This window comes from Talpa occidentalis, unplaced genomic scaffold (assembly GCF_014898055.3).
Source record: "Talpa occidentalis isolate TD23 unplaced genomic scaffold, MPIMG_talOcc4v2.1 talOcc4.14, whole genome shotgun sequence".
NCBI lineage: Eukaryota > Metazoa > Chordata > Mammalia > Eulipotyphla > Talpidae > Talpa > Talpa occidentalis.
Window position 1 is genome coordinate 39,949,637 of NW_023601433.1, and position 18,391 is coordinate 39,968,027.

The following is an 18,391-nucleotide window of genomic DNA, read 5'->3' on the forward strand; positions in this document are numbered from 1 at the left end:
TCCTTTGCATATTCATGCTCGTGGACAAACCCAGATTTGTCAGCCTGTCTTCCCTTACAGTTCATTATACAGAGAGTACTTTTTATTAGTTCTAATTTTGAAAAGTTTCTTTCACTTGAGCAACAGATACATAAATAGAAATAAATCTGAAACATAAAGACAAATTTGGCAGAAAGTCACAAATTTCCCATTTCACAGTAAATGCTAGAAATTACAACACTGTCCTTACCTTTATTTTTGGGTATTGATTTAGTGTTGAAAATTTTAAACAAATAAAAAAGTGGTCTCAGAATGACAGAATGGAAGGAGCTGAGGTTCCATTTCTTTGTCTTTCTGTTGTGCTGCTGTTGTTATTTCTGGTCTGTTCTTGCCGCTCAGGATGCCCAGCAGCACAGGATTTGGTGACACAAAGCACCTTGCAAATCAGGCTTGAATGACTTGGAAACCTGTGCACTTGCTCTTGAAATGCGTGGTGTAGTATCCATCGGTGCCAGGCCTGACTTTATAACTGAGAATTCTCTGAATTAACTTCTATGGGGAATAAAACATTTAGAAAGAATTAAGTAACTGATAAGCAAGTAATAAGTGTGGATTTGAAGTTTATGTATATTGCGAAAATGAAGCAGTGATGCTGCCTTTGTTTAGAATTAGACTAAAGACTTGAAGGAAAGGGTAATAGGAATATATTCAATCAGAATTGCCAGCTTGAGATGATAATAAAAAGCTGATCAGCTTTATTATGGTCTTAAATTCCCTATAGACAATTTACCCTCTTAATTGCTTCCCTCTGGGGCAAACTGTTCCCCTAACCCTGGCTCTTGGTCCTGTATCTGGCTGAGCTGAGCTGAGTTGAGCTGAGTTGTTGGCTGTTCTGTATATATTTTGGTTTCTCTGCTTTGCTCATACTTTTTGAGGTCTGAAATCCTATCTTCACTTTTAACACATACCCCCACACCCACACCCACACCCACACATGCACACACCCTACTCATTTTCCTCATCTTTCAAGATTTAGCTTAAATGTCGCCATTTCCATGAAGCCTGTCTCCCAAAGAAACTAATTCCCTGTCGCCTAGTATCTGTGCCTCCATAAAGTAACTTACCATTTTCAACCCTCAATTATAGTTATTCAGGCCTGTGTTTTTTTTCCCCTTAATGGTCTGTGGGCTCCCCGGAACCTGGCACAGAATCTAGTACATAATCTAGTATGTTATTGGACTTGAGTGGGTATCTATTATCCTAAATGGCAAAATACAAAAGGAGGGGGAAATAGCAGCAGGAAATGGCTTTCATAGAAAGAAGACATGATTGGAAGCTGTTTTGGTCAAAAGTCAGCCTGGGGCAAGGTGAGGGCACAGCAGGACTGGCTTGCTGTTAGTAATGATGGTCCCCTGTGGGGGGAGAGGGCATGATGGTGGAACCAGCAGTCCTGGCTGAGTATGGGGAGACCTGGATCTGCTGAACTGTGATCAGGGCAAGTCCCTTCCCTCTTCTGGATATTCATGTATAATCATGGACCTGGTCAAGGGGTCCTAATTCTAGTTGCTTCTTGCTCAGATGTTCCAAGTATTACCCAAGGTGCCTTCGGGGGCCCTGTCTCCCCTGCAAGGCTGTGTGGGAAGAAGCCACCCAGCATGTTAAATGCAGCAGGGCCAGTGCTGTCAGAAAGTATGAGTGAGCTGCTTGGGGGAGAAGGCCTGGGAGCCAGCCCAGGGTTGTTTACGTGGGTCCATTTTCTGGTCTTTCCAGGCCCCCTCTCCCCCTGAGGGGCCGGCCCTGGTGGTAGGACCTGTGCCAGGGTCTCCCACATACCTCGTGTCCTCATTAGTGCAGCACAATCCCAACAGACCTGCTAGGCGGGAGGCCGCAGGTCCAGCGCTGGTCAGGACTCTGCACACACACTCTGTGCAAGAGCCCCTTGAGGCCCGAGCCGATGGAAGCTACAGCTGAAGTGTGGTGACCAGCACTGGGCTCCTGCCATCGGTGGTGCTTTGCTGAGGAACTGGTGAGAGGAAAGGTGACCTCTTGAGAGCCTTGCACACTGACGGCACCACCCTCTGAGCAACTCTGGCTCCGTAAGAGGTGCCCAGCTGGGCTTGGGCTGTCTCCCTAAGCTCTGGGCCATCGCACCACGTTCCACCCCCACCCAGGCTCCTCTTCTGAATCACAGCGCTCACTTGCCAGCCTTCCCTGCAGAGTGCCTCTGCCCTCAAACGTTGTCTTCAAAGCATCAACAACGTTGGTGTGGCTTGTGCATTCATCATTTAACCTCTCCATGGCTTTGGGTGCCCATTGGTAGCTCGCCCTCTGTGGTTTCTTTCTCTGTCATTTCTTTCTCATTTGACAGGCCAGTGGGAAAGCTGAGAGGATGGGCAGGGACCTTCTGGTCGGGTGCAGGTCAAGACTCATGGTGCACTTGGGGTGTGCTGTGGAACACCCAGTGGTTCTCATTTTGCCCTGGCATGTTGGATGTTGAGGTTTATGGCCAGGATGTGTTAGGTATCCTCCTGGCCCACCTTGGATGGCTTCAAGTTTCCTCTCCCAGATTGGGCCACGATTGCCATCCCAGATGCCAGATGCTGCCAGTTCTAACTTCTGCTGTGACTTATTGAAGGCAGAGGTCAGCCAGAGCTGGGTTCTTTTCACCCGTGACCATGCTACGTTCTGCTTCTCCACTGAGCAGCCAGAGGAGCCAGCAGGGCCTGGTGGTTCAGAAGTGTCGGCTCTCATGTGTCTCGGATCCTGTAGGCAAGTGACCACTGAGCTCTCTCTTGTGCAGCTGTCCTTCCTGCTCCCCTCCCAGGCCACTAACCTGGTCAGAGGCCACTTTGTCTGAGCATTTTGTGTTAGCTGTTAGACCTAAACAACCATTCAGGTGTTCAGGCACTTCACTTATTTTCTTAGTGATCCCTGTAGCCTTACAAGAGGTGAAAATGTGGGGTGGAACATTTCCCTCAGTTTTCAGATGGAGAAACAGAAGCTCAACACAGGCGGTGACTTACCGACACTTACATGGCCACTGAGCAGACACCTAGGCCAGCAGAGGCCCTCAGGCTGGGTGTACACCCTCCTGCAAGTCAGGGGCTCAGCGCAGACCCCTCAGGGGCCAGACAGATGACACCTGTGCACAGGGCCCAGAGGCCGGAAAAGAGGATCCCGTCTTCTGGCCACGGATGGACACCAGTGGGAGTGTGGGCCCAGTGTTTCAAAGAAAATTGGAAAACCTGAGTTTTGTGGTGAAATTTCTAAATATAGGGAACTGGTTAAAAAAGAAAAAAATTGTCACCAATTAATATGTCTGCAGGCCCCTGGATCCCTGTTCTGTGTCATTTGGTCATGTCACTAACTGACTTTAGCCTGGATCTGACTCAAGCTTGAGGGGAACTTCACCCGCTGACTTTACTGTTAAGGGGAGGAAAGAAAAAACTAATTTTGGGGAAGGGAAGAGGAAACAGTTTAAGGAGCTGTCCATGCACTGGCCAAGCACTATGTAAATAGCTCAGCTGCCTGCATTCCCAGGGCAAATACTTTCCATTTTCCTCTTGGGTCACCCTGAATTCTGGGGTTCTTTGGTGGTTTATTGCCTTGCTTCCTTTTCCAAAGATTGAAATGACGACCGCTTAAAAGTATTTTCTTCAGTTGGGTTTTTCCTTGGTGACTTCACTCCGAGACAGATGTGCCCTAATAATAGCGTTGAAAGTTAAGAGGAATAAATCAACCAGCTGGTCCCGTTCCCTGGAAGTGATGTTACGGTCCCTAAATGTGGCCAGTCCCCAGAGACCTTGCAGAGGCCCAGCCTGCGAGGGAGCTGTGGTCACCGTGAGACTCTCGCGCCCCTGTCTCTGGGACCGAGGCCCTGCAGCATGTCCTTCATCCAGGAGGGCGGCTCTCATGCTCTGTCCAGACTCCCAGCTTTGCAGCTACCATCTGACTTCCTCCCTGGATGGGTGTGTGTTTTCACTGCACACACGTGGACATCTTGAAGGAGCTTTGCTCCCCCCAGACTGGCAGACCAGGGTGCTCAGCTCTCACCTTCTCCTGTGCCGGGAGGCCCAGAGCTTGGTGAGACCTGCCCCAGACTTCCTGGAGCCGTCCGGCCTTTAAGCACCTCTGGAGCTCTTCTGGGTCAGGCCCCCTGGCTGGAAGGACTTTCCAAGTTCATGAAACCCATTCCTCACCCTGTGCTGTTTCAGAATACACTTTTCAGAGAACTCACCTCGGAGATCCATCCAATTTTTTCCCCAAGCTCGGCTAGGAAGGAGGTGAGGAAGCATTCTGAAAGCCGGGCAGGCAAGAGAGGGAGCTTTTGCTGGGTGGTAGATGGCCACTGGCACTGGGCCAGACGGCTGCCTGGGGTAAGAATTGGGGCAGGACTCCAGATCTGTTGCCTGGTTGGGACATGAACCTGCGTGAGCCCCTTTGACCCTTTTTTCTCCTCTGGGGTTGGGAGACCAGCCTGTCACCTGCCTCTCTGGGGCGGCAAGAGATTCTAGGCACCAAGGAAAGTGCTAAGTAAGCACTCGGCGCCCCCCTTCCCCCCATACACACACCACCACCACCACCACCACCACTACCACCACCAAGATGTGCCGGGGAGGGCGATGAGTCAGCCTGTTTATGAAAATCACCATACCCGTACACATGGCAGGATGACCCGGGGACAGCTGCGTTCTGGGAGTTGACAAGTCTTGCTCATACTTGGGGGTTCACTGGTGTGTCTTTTTGGCAACCCATTTCCTGTGCCTCTAGCAGTCTACACGTGAGCAGATGCTTGACTGCCTAACTGAGACAGTTTGAGCAGCTCTGGTCCGGGAGAGGAAGGCTGAGTGACTCATAGCAGAGCTGGGAGCTGTGTGTCAGCCTCTGGTGAACAGGGCTGCAGAAGGCAGCTCCCCATTTCTGATTCTCTCTGCAAGCCTGCCCCCCATTTTCTGAGCACTATTTAGCCACAGAAAAATCAGTGTAATCTGTCAGAAATACAATCACGCCCGCGTGTCTTGCTTGGAAATTATTTTCTAAATATAGCTAAATATTTGATACTGCTTATAAGTTCTCATGTGGTATTCAAGCTCTTCCTGAAAAGTTTCCTTGTTAGAAATTCCTTAAGTGGGAGTTCCCAAAAATCTGACTTTGGAATTGGTCCAGAGTAACCCCTTCCCAAGTCTCTGTGAGCTCTTTTTGGGTTCTGAGAAGCTACTTAAAAGGCAGTATTTTGTCTGTGAGTGTTCTTGACCTGAGAAGTAAACTTTTGGCATACTGGAGGAAATCTTGTCTCTATGCTACATCCAATGGCAACCCTAAGTTTTCTAAAATATAACTGGAAGATTTTCCATCTCTGGGAATCTCAGAAAACACAAAGGAGGAGTGTGAAGGTTGCTAACTCCGGCTATCAGCAGGCTGTGCTGCTGGAGCTGGGAGGGGACTGATGCCTTCTTAGATCCCTACACATTTTGCAGAAAGCTTCCTTGATGATTCCTGGCTTTTCAAATGTCATCTTCCAGCATGGGCTAAAGACCTCTGTGTCCTCATGGCCACCAGCAGCCTCCCCGGAGCAAGCATAGGTCTTCCCCTGGGAGGATTGGCGCGGGAGGGGAGGGGCTACAGGAACAGAGGAGCCCCCTGTGGCGTCTTTGCAGAAGACCAGTGGAGGCCACCCCAGGCTCCTCCAGGGTTCATTTTATGGCAAGGAGCGGGACTGTTAGTTGGGGATCCGCTTGCTACCAGCCATGGACTTTGTCCTCTGCATTGTCCTCATGGGAAGAAAGATGGGCTTTGAAGGCCAGGGCTGGGGATAGTAGAGGAGTGAGCAGACCCTGCGGAGCCCACACGGAGCCCCCTCCCATGACAGTCATCCCACATGCAGGGCCCTGCCCTCCTGGGGCTGACAGACCAGACCAGGCACAGAGAACACCTTTCCAGAACGCTTCCATCTAAACAGCAGGAGCTGCGTGCAGAGCATTTAATTCAAAAATCACCGTGCAGGGTTGGCAGTATTCCTATTTGATAGGTAAGGAGGAAACTCAAGTCCCAGAGGTTCAGTACCGTGCCTAATACCCCGGCCAGGAATAACAGGATCTAAATCTAGGTTATCTGACTCCAGGGTTACATATTACGAATGACGAGAAATGCAGCAGTCCAGCGGCGTGATGAAGAGCCTGGACCCTGGTGCCGGACCACGTGGCATCAGGTCCTGCCTGTGCCACTTATCATCTACGGGACCTTCTGCGAGTTATTTAATCTCCTCGTGCCTCAGTGTCCTCATCTGTAAAATGCGGCGAGAGGATTTATGTGACAGAATACTCATCTGGCACCTGCATAATACTAACCAAGTACTTAGCACCATGTATGGCGCTAGTCGGCACGCAACACATACTAGCTATTTTATTAGCTACCCTTATTAGAACAGCCCATGCCACTCTCTGCCCCAGTCTCTAGGTCTTATAAATCTGGGAGCTGGGAAGGAGGAATTAAGTACCGCTAGTCCCCAGGCCATGGCATCTGGAGGCTTGGGGCTGGACTGGGAGTGGGGTGATCATGCTGAGTGAGGAGCTGGCCTGGGAGGAGCACTGGGGGATGCTCAGTGGTCCCAGAATATCAGAGTCCATTGTCTGCTGACCAGTGAGGCCCTTCAGTAAATTTCCAGCCTCTATAACTAGGCCATGTTGTTTTGCATTTTACCAAAGTAAAAATAAAATCTCTGGGGAGGGATTTACTGGCGGCCAAGGGAGGGAAGGGGCGCAGTGTGTGTTATAGGGGAGGCCCTGGGCAGAACCAGCTGGGCAGAACCCCAGACGCCCTTTCCCAGAGGAAAGGCTGAACCTTTCTGTCCTGTGAGCTTTGTCCATTAGGAAGTCAGCTGCTCGAGGCTGCTACCCCGAGTGCCCCCCCTCACCCAGGCTCTTCCCCAGTACCGGCCACTCCCTGTTTCCTCCTATTGTTGGCCCCCCAGCCTCTGGTCCCAGTGGCCTTGGAGGCCCCACAGACTCCTGCATTCGAGGTAGGCTAGGCCTCTGTGTGCACCGAAGCTCTTGTGTGCTTCCTCTCTCTTGCCTCTTCCCTCTAGCCCTCCATTACTTTTAGTTCTTAAGAGGATGGAATCCAGGAGGGAGGAGGAAGGAGGAGCCAAGCTACTGACATTATAGATCAGAGATGGAGCTTTTGCTGGGCCTTGCCTGGTTGGGAGGGTTAGAAGCATTTCCATTTTAGGTGCAGGATACCTCCATTCTTAGGTATCCAAAAAAAGCCTAATTTGGCAAAATTGTGGACTCCCTTTGATGCCAGCTCCTGTAAAATTAGGAAGGGAAAAGGAGGGAGCAGGGGATCTGGAATAGAGTCACAATGGGAGTGCTTTCTTTCCTGGGTTGACTCACCTGAGTAAAAAGGGGATCCCCCAACCCCTTTCGTGTGAAGATCTCCCCCCATCCCCCATCTGCTGTCCTGGGCTGATCAGGCTGCCTGAACTGGGGAGGTTTGGGGTGTGAGAGAACCCAGGCATATGGAACAGGAAGTTCCTGCAAGTACAGGCCTCCTGCTCCCTGGAGATGTCTCTGGAAAAATCCAGGCTTGAGCAGGTGAGCATGAAGCATGCGCTGGCTTAGGTGTATTCCATCTTTCAGGAGATGGGCTGTGGCAGGACCTGACCCCTTGCTGCGGGCGTGACCTATAAGGTTTTCTTAACCATCAGATGGCTGGTAATAGTGTGTTCAGGCTGTATGTCCTGTCTGGGGGCAGGCAGCAATGTGAGGACACATTCCTACTTCTCAAGGAGCTCACCCGCTGCTGGGGACACGATGCAGCACACGGGAACCAGGAAGCATGCAAACCCTGCCCTGCTGTGGGAGGGCTCTGGGAAGGCTGTGTGGCTGGTGTAGTCTGAGGAGTTTTGTGGAGCAGGTAAGGAAGGCCAGCACAAAAGTTCCGGCAGGATCAACTGCAAGGATAGGCAGGATGTGGGCCAATGGGAGAGAAGAGGAAGAACACTCAGGCTGAGCACCTGCAGGAACAGAGACCTGGAGGTGAGGCAGGCATGGGACAGGAAGGTGGCTGGCCTTACTGGACAAGAGAGGGTCCTGAGAGAGCTCCTGTGGGAAATGAGGATGGAAAGGTCTGCCCTGTGTCCAGGACTGCCCTGAATCCCTGATGGGCCCTGCTTGCTTCTGTGGGTGGTTAGGGAGCACTCTAGCAAGGCCCTACCCTTGCTAGCTGGGCCTAGGTGGTCTCCCTAGCAGGGATTCTGGAGAATGGTGGGGAGTGGGGGGTGATTGGCCATAAAGAAGGACCAGTCTGAGTGCTACCGCGGGTCTAGAAACTGGGTCTGTCATTGTACCAGGAAGAAGGCAGCTAAGCTAACCAGGAGAGGACAGCTGGGCAACTAGTCAGGCTGATGCACTTTGGCCGATGTGCCACTGGGAGTTGCTGACCAAAGTGGCATCCTTCAGAATGGTCAGCCCAGGCCGAACGCTTGTATGGGGCACTCCCATCTGAAAACAGCAGCTACAGACCAGGTCCTGTACTCCAGGCCCAGGGCATAGCAGACTCTGGGCGCCACTTGGAGTAGCAAGGACAGTAACTGAAGGGTCGGGTCTGCAGGGACTGGTGAGGCCAGACCAGCATTGTTCTTCTGCGGTAGGCCTGCTGTTGATGCTGAGGGAGGTATTCATTCGCCCTTCGAACAACCCTACCACCCTTGGCACAGGTCCCTAGGGGAATTGCTAGGAGGTTTTTGTAAAGGACAGTTGAGGAAAAGCTGTGACGAACAGCATGTGACTGGGTGGGGAGGGCTGGAGTTCAATTAAACGTCACGCAGGTCTGTGGCGAAAAGTGGTTTTGCATTTGTTTTATAGGGGATTTTTCTGGTTCGTGAAAGGGGGAAGACGATTAGTCTTAAAATCCAGACTCATTTTTTTCAACTGGAGCTACTCACTCAGTCAAGTCCTTGGGCTTCATTTTCCTGGTGTCTTGGTTTTGCCAGGCCTCCCCTCCTCCCCTCCATGCGTACACCTCACTTTTGGCAGGGGCAGGTTTCGCTTTTGGTCCCAGCCAGGTTTCTAAGCTGGGCTCCAGGAGGGAGCAGGGCGCCAGGGGCCCCTACCTGCCCGGGCTTGCACCCAGCTGCCATCACCGCAGGGACCTGCCAAGGGAAGCACAATGAACAAAGTTGGCTGCCTCCCCTGTGCTGCCTGGGAGCTGCACAGTCTTTCCCCAGCGGAGGAAAGAATGATCACTAGGGAAGCCCTGACTGCTTATTTAGAAAGACCAAAAAGAAGGAGAAGAAGGAAGAAAAAAAAACATTTTTTCCAAACATGGACAACTCAGTGACTTGCCCTCAGACTCTTGCGAGAATAGCACAAAGGCACTGACACAGAGGAACCTTCTCCGGCAGCACTTTGTTCAATGGCCCTTCCCTCAGTGTGTGTCCTGAGGCTGTTCTGGAAATGGGCTTGGAAGGAGGGCCGGGCAGGGCAGGTCTCTATTCAGGCTTCCCCCATCTGAAAGGTCACTCTTCTGACAAAGCACTTGCTGTTTATTTGAGGCGATTTTTTACTTAAGGGAGAGACAGTCTCTGGTGGTGGAGAGAGTATGGCGGCCCAGTTATCCTGTTGGCTGAAGCAAACGAAATCCTTGAAATTAAATGGCATGAACCAGGAAACTATATGACCTTGGGCAATTATTTAACTTTTCTGAAGATGTTTCATCATTTGCAGAATGGAAACAACTGAATCATCGTCCAGAGAGGATTTTACGGGATAGTAGCGTAGTGCTCAGTAATGCCTTAGGCATTTAAGTGTGAGCCCTTTGTGTCTCTCCCCTCCCCCAACCAATTTATCACCACTGCTCACTGGCACACACAGGCACACGCATACACACGCACACATGTGTGCAGTAAAGCAAAGAATTCTGCCTATATTGTTTGAGAGAGTCACAGGGTCAGGGGATTTATTTCCCGTTTCTAGTATTTTAGATATCTCCGCTCATCTCTTTTACTCAAAAAAAAAAAAAACTGCAATTCTCTAAAAATAAAAGTTGAAGTCAAGTGATCAAACTAGATAAATAAAAAGGGAAGTGCTGGGGGGGAAGCAGAAAATTGGAGGAACAAGTTAAGTGGGAAAAGGAGTAAGAGGAGCATGTAAATCCCTTGTTTAGAAGGAAATTTGTTTAGCAGTCTCACTATTTACCCCCAAAATACTGTTTTGTGGGGCCTGCTGGGATTCCACATGTGAAATGGGGTTATTTGGGAAAGTCTCTAATCTCCTTTCTGAACCAGCAACAGGAACACCTGGGTCCTGCCTCTCCCTGAGTCACTGAGTGACGGTGGGGTGGGGAGGGGAGGGCAGGGGAGCCCTAACTGCCTTGAGCATCCAGGGGAAGCTTTGAGGGCAGTTCGTCACACAGTTAGCTCATCTAACTGCCAGCCTGCAATGATTTGACCCTCTGGAGATGCCCATTTGGATGCTTGCCAGCCTTCTGTGCCTTGAGGGAGAAAATGACTTCAATTAGAAGTAAAAACAAAGCGACACTAAGGCCCTCCTGTCCCATGGCAGCATATGGAGGCTGTGGTTGCCTCATCAGTTCTCACCCGCCTGGGGGGTAAGGGGTGTTGTTGCTCCCAGTTTACAGCTGAGGACACTGAGGATGGCTGCAGCCAGAGCTGGCAGAGCAAGGGGGCATCCTAACTCCCAGTCATACTCTGCTTCATGGTGCTGCCCTCTGAAAATGAAATCCAAGGCTTTGGCCTACTTTTCCAGTGAGATGGAGGGTTCTAGAATCCAGACAGAGAGGGAGGAGTGTGTCCTCTCATCTTTAACAGGCAGAGAGGTGAACAGTCGAGGGCTGGGCAAAGAAAAGGGAAAGGAAGCTGGAGGAAGCGTGGAGGGTGCGCGTGGGCTGGCAGAGCTGACCTCGGGAGGCCTGTTGCTCTAAAGGCCGGCACTGCTGGGGGGGCTGGAGAGGAACAGCAGGGGCCCTACTGAGGACTGGAGGAGAGTTCGTGACTGCCGGGGACCTCGGCCTGCTGCAGGAGACTCTGACCAGATCCCCACGAGTAGCGCAGCCCCTTCACACCTGTTGGACTTGGTGTCCCCCTTCCTGAACTGTGAGCTCAGCTCGGAGCCTGCAGCTCCGATTATCCTTGGTGACCTGTCAGGGCCCCCCAGCAAGGGCCTGCTGAGTGTCTGGTGGGGTCAGGTTGTGAGGGAGCTTACACTCACCCAGATAAGAGCTGGGGGGACGGTGTAAGGAGGGCCCTTTAGGGACACCCAGGAGGGGTCGCTAAAGCAGAGGGAGGACCTCCCGGGAAAGAGGTATCTAAGCTGCATAGGACTTAGCTAAGACCTGTGCCCCTGCGACGACTCTCCTGAAAAATCCATGATGGCACACTCATAGGTGGCAGGGTGAATGGGGAGAAGTCATGAGGTCTAAAGTCACCCACAAATCCCAGACCTGAGAGTGTATGTGTTAGGCAAACTGCAGACCCTTCCATGTGTGGATGGACATGGTGAGGGGGGCGCCGGGCCTGCTAAACACCCTGAGGTATGTGAGGGCGGGAAAGCAAAGGAACACCTGCCCCTAATGTCACTACTCACCCCCCTGAACCCAACAGCGATGGTTTGGAGGGACAGGCAGAGGCTACAAAGAAGACAGGAAGTGGACCCCAAAAGCTGAGCTGAAGGGAAGATAGCACTGGCCCTGACAGCTCCCCTCTGTGGGGGAGACTGAGCTGTCACTCAACTCAAACACCAGTGGGGGACCCACTCACCTCTCAGGGGACCGGAGGAGGAATCCGAGGAGGGGAGAGAGCAAGGCCTGAGAACCAGCAGAGGGTGAATGAAGGCAGAATTAAGGACTTGGCCATCCTTGCTTTTCCTGAGAAGCTTTATTGGGGGTTACTGTGAACCCTCCGATGAGCACTAAGGGCCCCTGTGAGCTCAAGCCCTCCTCACCCCCAGCAGTGAAAGCAAAGGGGCCATCAGTGATCTTCCACTGAGCATAAGCAGGTCAGGACACAGAAGGCCCCACAGGCAGGGTCACCAGCCACCACCAAAGATTGGGGCCATTTTCCACTCCTCTATGCTCCCCGCTCCTCATTCTGCTCCTCCCCCCAAGCTCCTCATCCTCCGCTCCTGTCCTCTGCCCGCTCCTTATCCCCTGCCCACACCAGTCCCTTTTGACTGTTTGATAGAAGACAAAGACCAGACTTTGAGGTAATCCCGCTTAACCTTTGTTTGTTTAAGGCAACATTTCCCTGCAGCCTGAGTGGGGGTGACAGGCCGGGAGAAGCAGCCCAAGGATGGCATTTACCCAGGAGCCATTAGCATCACAGGGAGACTCAGAATCTGGTCTGAATAAACACAGACCTGCCTAGGCTCCTCCCTTGGACTCAGCCCTGGCCCGGTGGCCCTACTGGCCAGAGCACTGTTTCCGCCAAGGACTCTCAAGGGCTTGGGGCAACTGTGAGTCCAGGGCAGAAGTGGGGCGAGGAACCGCCAAGGTTCCACATTCCTCCCCGGGTCCTCTGCACAGAAATCAGTGTGCTCTGAGGTACCCCGTGTTGAGCACAGGCGTTCATCCCACGTAGGTGCTGGCCACTCGGGAGTAGAGTCACACCTGCCGTGAGACTAGAAGTCTTTGTGGGGAGAGGAGAGGCAGGTTATGTGGTGCGTGGGGCAGGCTGGCTGCACAGAGAAGGCTCAGCGGGTGACTGCTGCTTCTGAGACTCCCTTTCCTGTGACTTCTGCTGACTCAAACGTGCAGAGGGTTGGGGTTGTTTTACCAGTATTTCCCCCCACTATCAGTCTCTCTGCACATTCTCTGGATATTTTAGCTCCTGTCAAATCAGGTACCAGGGAGGAATCCTCCCAGAGCCACTTCAGCAACCCAGGAGTGCCCAGGACCCTGTGAGGCCCACTCTTAAAGGACCACATCTCCACATTTCTGATTGTTTTCTGGTCCTTTAAAATGACTCTGGGTGACTTGGGGTCCTACCTTCCCCTCTGCAGCCAGAGTACAGCACGAGACCCCACCTCTTAGAAAGCCAGGTCAGGACTGTAACCGGCATGAGAAAGCACTGGCACGTGCTGGGCTAGAGCAAGCAAAACCGAAGCCCATGCTTATTTAACCCCGGAGTGTGGTCATCTCGGGATTTGTGTAGCTGGGTCTCCTCCAAGCCCATAAACCCAAGGTGTTACCTAAAAAAACCCTCACTTCTGGTCTTTAGTTGGCTTAAGCAGCCAGCACAGAATCGAGGTGAAAGCGTGTCTCCAGCCCACCCCCTGGCCCCTTACCTGCTTGGCAGGTAATCAGCTTCGTGCTACTTTACTTTCCCTTGAAGTGCTCTCAGGAATGTCCCAAGTGCAGAGTCCAGCCAGTCTAGAAGCCTGTAGCTGGTCGGAGCTGAGTTGCGGGATCTGGTAACTAAGCCAAAAGTGGCTCCTGCCCAGCCCAGGAATGGAGATAGGTGGGGTTTTGGTAGCTGGTTGAGGAACGTCTCCCAGAGGCGCTGGGCTCCTCTGCCAGCCAGAAAACTGCCCCTGAGCAGAGCACCTGCGAGCCCAGTGTTCTGGTGGCCCAGGGGAACCCCCTGAAGAAATCCTGTTGTCCTTCTTGCCCGATCTACTGTCTCCCATCACCTGTCTGGGGTTCTCATTGGGGGCCAGTTGGTGGGCTGGTTGGGTGAATCCAGTCGAGGTCCCCAGGGGAGCGGTCACTTACTGGCAGGGGGAGAGAATGGAGTGACTTTGGAGTGCAATTTAGCTTGCTGAGTCTTGGAGTCTCGTTTTATAAAGAAAACACTCCTGTCGATCATCAGGTTGTTGTGAAGATCAGAAATGAGGCCTGGTACTAAGTAAGAGCCCTGTAAATGATGATGCAGGACCCAGGCCTGTGAGGCAGGCAGGCCAGGCTGACTTGAGCCCTCCCAGCTCCCAGGGGTAACAAAAGTCAGGTTGCAGTGAGTTCTGAGAGTATTCCCTATGCATGGCAACTCAGCAGGTTTAGAAAGAACACCCTAGCTTTCCCACACCGGCCCCCAGATCTGTGAGTGAATAAGTAACATGTAGGAATACAACTCGCCCAAATCAGATAGCCAACTCCTCAGATTTACGTATATGGATCCCACAGCCCAGAGAAACCAGCAGGGACCTGAAGGTGTCCAGATGCCCCTGATGATTGGCAGGTGATAAAGGAACAGGGCCAGTGAAATCAGTAGGCACCCAGCCCTGCCCCAGGGGAGCGTGCCACATCACTCTCACGGCCTTTAAGAACTGCTTTTGTATTTCACAAAACTTGGCTTGATAAGTTGGAGACCTGGGTCAGATTTCAGAGAAGTGACTGAGGCTGCTGAGCATCGCCTGAGCTGAGAGTGAGCAATTCCCGGGGACGGATTCTTCCAGGGTGTCAGGCTGCTGACCTTGTTGCCTGTCATAAGGGGGAGGAGGCCTCACATCTATTTCTGAAGACCATGGCTTCCTCCGGCCAGGGGCTTGGGGAGAGACTGTTAGTCTGACCTGCTTCCCAACGCCTGGAAAGCAGCTCTTACTGGAGGGTTTGGTTTCTGAATAGCTGCTGTGGTCTGGGCCACTGGGAGAATTGACTCCTGTTCTTTCCTTTTCTCTACACCCATGGGCAGGGGTGGGGAGAGATTCCCCGCCCCCGCACCCCCCCATGCCCCGCCTCTTTCCTGGGCCTGAACCAGGACCTGGAAGTGCTTTTTCTGTTTAATGTTTGGCAGTGACATTAGGCACTGCCTGGGTGCTACTATTTAAAAACCACAGGAAAAACCCCTGCGCGCTGCTGCCAGCAGTGAGCAGAGATGTCTCCTGATGAGCAAACCTGCACAAGTGGAATATTCCACCACCCTCGACCATGCAGGGCAGCCTCGCATGGGAGGGCCCTGGCGATCCTGGCCAAGTGGGGCCCCTTTTCATGTTGAAAAAATGCCTCCCCATGGAGGAGGTGTGGGGAAGGGGAAGCAGAACAGACATGGATCACAGCGATGTTGGGAGGCTCTTGGACCTATGAACCTTCTGAGGACTCCCACCCCGCAGCACCCCTTTCCTTTCTGGGCTGCAGGTCTTCGTAGAGGTTGGGGCACTCAAGGTTTCACAGCTTCAAATGCCCCTGCTGGGCCTGAGCCTCACTGTTCTCAGCTCTGCTTCCTCCTGCCTCTCCTGGGTCGCTGTGGAGCCCGAGAGCTACACCCCAACAGGGGATCTGTGGTAGCTGTTCCTTAGGTTTCATGGCCACAGGGCTGCTGAGCTCTAGACCGATGCCCCAGGGACAACTTTGGGGCTAACCCACCATGACCTCAGAGATCTGAGACTCTTCTGCAAATGGCCCAGGCCCCACGGTCTTGTGGTAACTTTTACCTCCTGGGATCTGGAGTCCAGGTATTACTCCCACTTTATAGATAACAGAGCCCCAAGAGAGTCAGGAACTTGTCATTCATCAAGGAGATGGAGCCAAGACTCAAGCCCAGCTTGACCTGCCCCTGGCACCCCACACTCTCTGAGACCAGGCTTCCTAGCCCAGACCTGGTCTTGCCTGCTTATCCTCCACGGTTTCCTACCCCCATTTCCACAGATCTGGTCCTAGCTGCTCCAAATTGAAGTCTCCGGCCTCTGCCCTGTGGGCCCCCAGCCCGTGACAGTCTTTCCTCTCCCCGAGTCTGCCTGCAGACTGCCTCTGTGGAGTGCAGCCTCCTGAGGGCTCTGCTGCCAGTGTTCACCAGTCTTGGCCCAGCCACTCCCGGACCACGAAACCTGTGCTCCCAGGTGAAATCCTGTGAAACCTTGAGTGCTCCCAGGGTCCTCTGTTGTCATCATGTCTACCAATAAAAAGTGAAGTGACACACTGAGCCGAGAGGGGCCCTCTTCAGCCTTCCCCCGAGGGGCCGTTGCTGTTGGGGAGTGTGAGATCACTTCCCAGCATCCTGGAGCATCCAACCCTCACTAGACAGGCGGAAACTGAGGCCCTGGGAAGGGGCATGTAGAAAGGCAGTGTGGGATTAGTCATTCATGACAGGGAAGGGGCACGGGATGGCTCAGCCCTGGATTGCCCCCTTCCCCCAATGTGTCAGACCCTTGTCCACTCTGAGCTCTCTGTGCAGGGACGTGACCAGCACATGGTAACTGGCTGCGCGCTTTTCCTCTGGACCTACCTTAATGTCTTCTGCATGAGTCCACACAAGCCACTGCTTGGCTCATCTCATGCAATTAACTTTTTCCATTGTGGCCCCAATGCATTGTCTTCCCTGATTGTTTCTGCAGTCTTCTGGGGACTGAGATAAGAAACGCCTCAGCCTTCCTTAGCCTTCTTTGGCAATCGCCATCAGAAGGATCTAGGAAAAACACCCTTGTCAGTAAAAGCCCGGCCCTATTGTCACATGGCCTGGCAGAGTGCTGCCACGCCTCAGGATAGGCTAGGGCTGGAAGGTGGGCTGCAGGCTTCTGGGCCAGGAATAAAAATGGCCAGATTTAGCAGGGAAGAATTCTCCTTCAACAGATTTTAACTTGGAAACTTGATGACAGAGCCGCTGAGTCTCAGCAAAGAGAAAAAAAAAACAAAGGAGGCAGATTTAACCTTCATTTAACCTTGGGCTCCAGCAGCCTCCACAACTTGAGTTCATCCAGTCTCTAGAGCAACTGAGCAGCAGGGATGAGGACGCACGTCTTCTGGGGCTCCCTGGCCAGGGCAGGATTCCTCCCTCCCCTCTTCCCAGCACAAACCTGGTGTTTTTCGCTCCGTGGTTTCGGTGGCCGGAGATCCACTTTCTCAGAAACGTGTGCTGTCCTGTTCAGGGCCGCGTGTGTCTGCGGACGTTCGGCCTTCATTTCTACATCCGTCTTATCAAAGTGAACGGAGAGGTATTTTTTCCTAGAGGAATGTTTACTGGTGGGGGGAAAAGGGATTTTTCTTAAAGTAGTCATAAGGTAAGGGCTTAAATGTCAGCTGGAGCCCTTCCTTCTCTGGGGCTCGGGTTCTACAAATGGAAATAGCAATGGTTGTTGTGAATATAAATAAGAAGGCACCCAATAAATGTCAGCTCTCCTTTCTGCCCGAGGGAGTGCCTCCTACACACACGCACACACACACACACACACACACGCACACACGCACACGCACACGGTGAGGGGGGGAGAGGGAGAAGGAGAGAGGGAGAGAGATTTTACTTATGAAACATTCTGAGAAGGAGAAGTACAGAGGACAGCTCTGTGGGCCTGTTCACCCCTTGTGCTCGAAAGCTGGGGGATGGGGAAAGCTGCCCTTTAAAATCTCACCTCAAATTAGTCACAGGCTAGAGAGCCCTTTGCTGCATCCACGTCTACAGGTAAAGCCTGAAGTAACACAGCTGAGAGGGACTCTCTTCAGCCTTCCCGGGAGGGGCCGTTGCTTTTGGGGTGTGTGAGATCACCAGGGAACCTGCTGGACCAGCTACCCACTAGACAGATGGGGAAACTGAGGCCTGAGACAGGGCATACAGAAGGGCAATGTGGGGTTAGTTGTTTATGATGGGAAAGGGGCACAGGATGGCCTCAACCTGGATTGAGAACAGGCGAGGCTCGCCCTCCTCCCACCTCCTGAGCCCGTCTCGCCCTTGTCTCCAGGGGTGCCCTGCTTCTGGGCATTTCGCTTGTCTGTAAAGGGGCCAGAGCATCTCCCATGCACACACGCGCAGGTGCAGAGGAGGTGAGGGCCTTGGAACCAGCGGCGTGGCTCCTTGAATGAGTTTGCATGCTCTGGATTCATCCTAACCACAAAGTAGTGGTTCTCTTTCTAATTCGTGACTTTCCTTTTCTTGTTTCTAGAGCAAGTCATGGAGGAAAATAAAAAACATGGTGCACTGGTCTCCCTTTGTCATGTCCTTCAAGAAGAAGTACCCCTGGATCCAGCTGGCAGGACATGCAGGTAGCTCCATTTCTCCCCACTTTCCAAGGGGAAGGTGGGCTCTCTGGGGAGACGGTCAGCACATGTGGGAGGGAGGGTCTGAGCCCGGGGGCTCCTGGGTGAAACATCTCAAACAGGATCTCTGAGACCCTGTGTCCCGCTGCAGCTGTATGCACGAGACATGCCCTACGACGGCCTCGAGCACATGCAGACCACTGTCCTCGCCCTGACCTGTGTCAGCCCTCCCCCCAGTACACACGTCCCCATCCTGTCTCTGTTGATCTTCCTCTCTTTCTTAATTTCTCTTCCAATTTAACTAAAAACAAAACAACAACAAAAAACCCATTTGAAGTCATCAGTCTTAGAGCTTGCCCACCATTCGTCATCTGGACAAAGAGGCAATGCTAACCTCTTCATTGAGCACCTACTGTATGCCTGCGTCACATGGTCCTGGGGTCACAGCATTACCGGAAATGTAACTTAGGACCGGTGACGTGGGGACGATGACGTA

The 18,391-nt window shown here is 52.5% G+C and overlaps 1 protein-coding gene across 1 annotated transcript in view; it reads left to right on the forward strand.

Moving 5' to 3' along the window:
• ITPKB (inositol-trisphosphate 3-kinase B) overlaps positions 1-18,391 on the forward strand; it is a 98,543-nt gene that overhangs the window by 66,135 nt on the left and 14,017 nt on the right. The window contains exon 2 of the mRNA XM_054694972.1: positions 17,802-17,901. Coding sequence (XP_054550947.1) covers positions 17,802-17,901 — 100 coding nt within the window. The remainder of the gene's footprint in view (positions 1-17,801; positions 17,902-18,391) is intronic.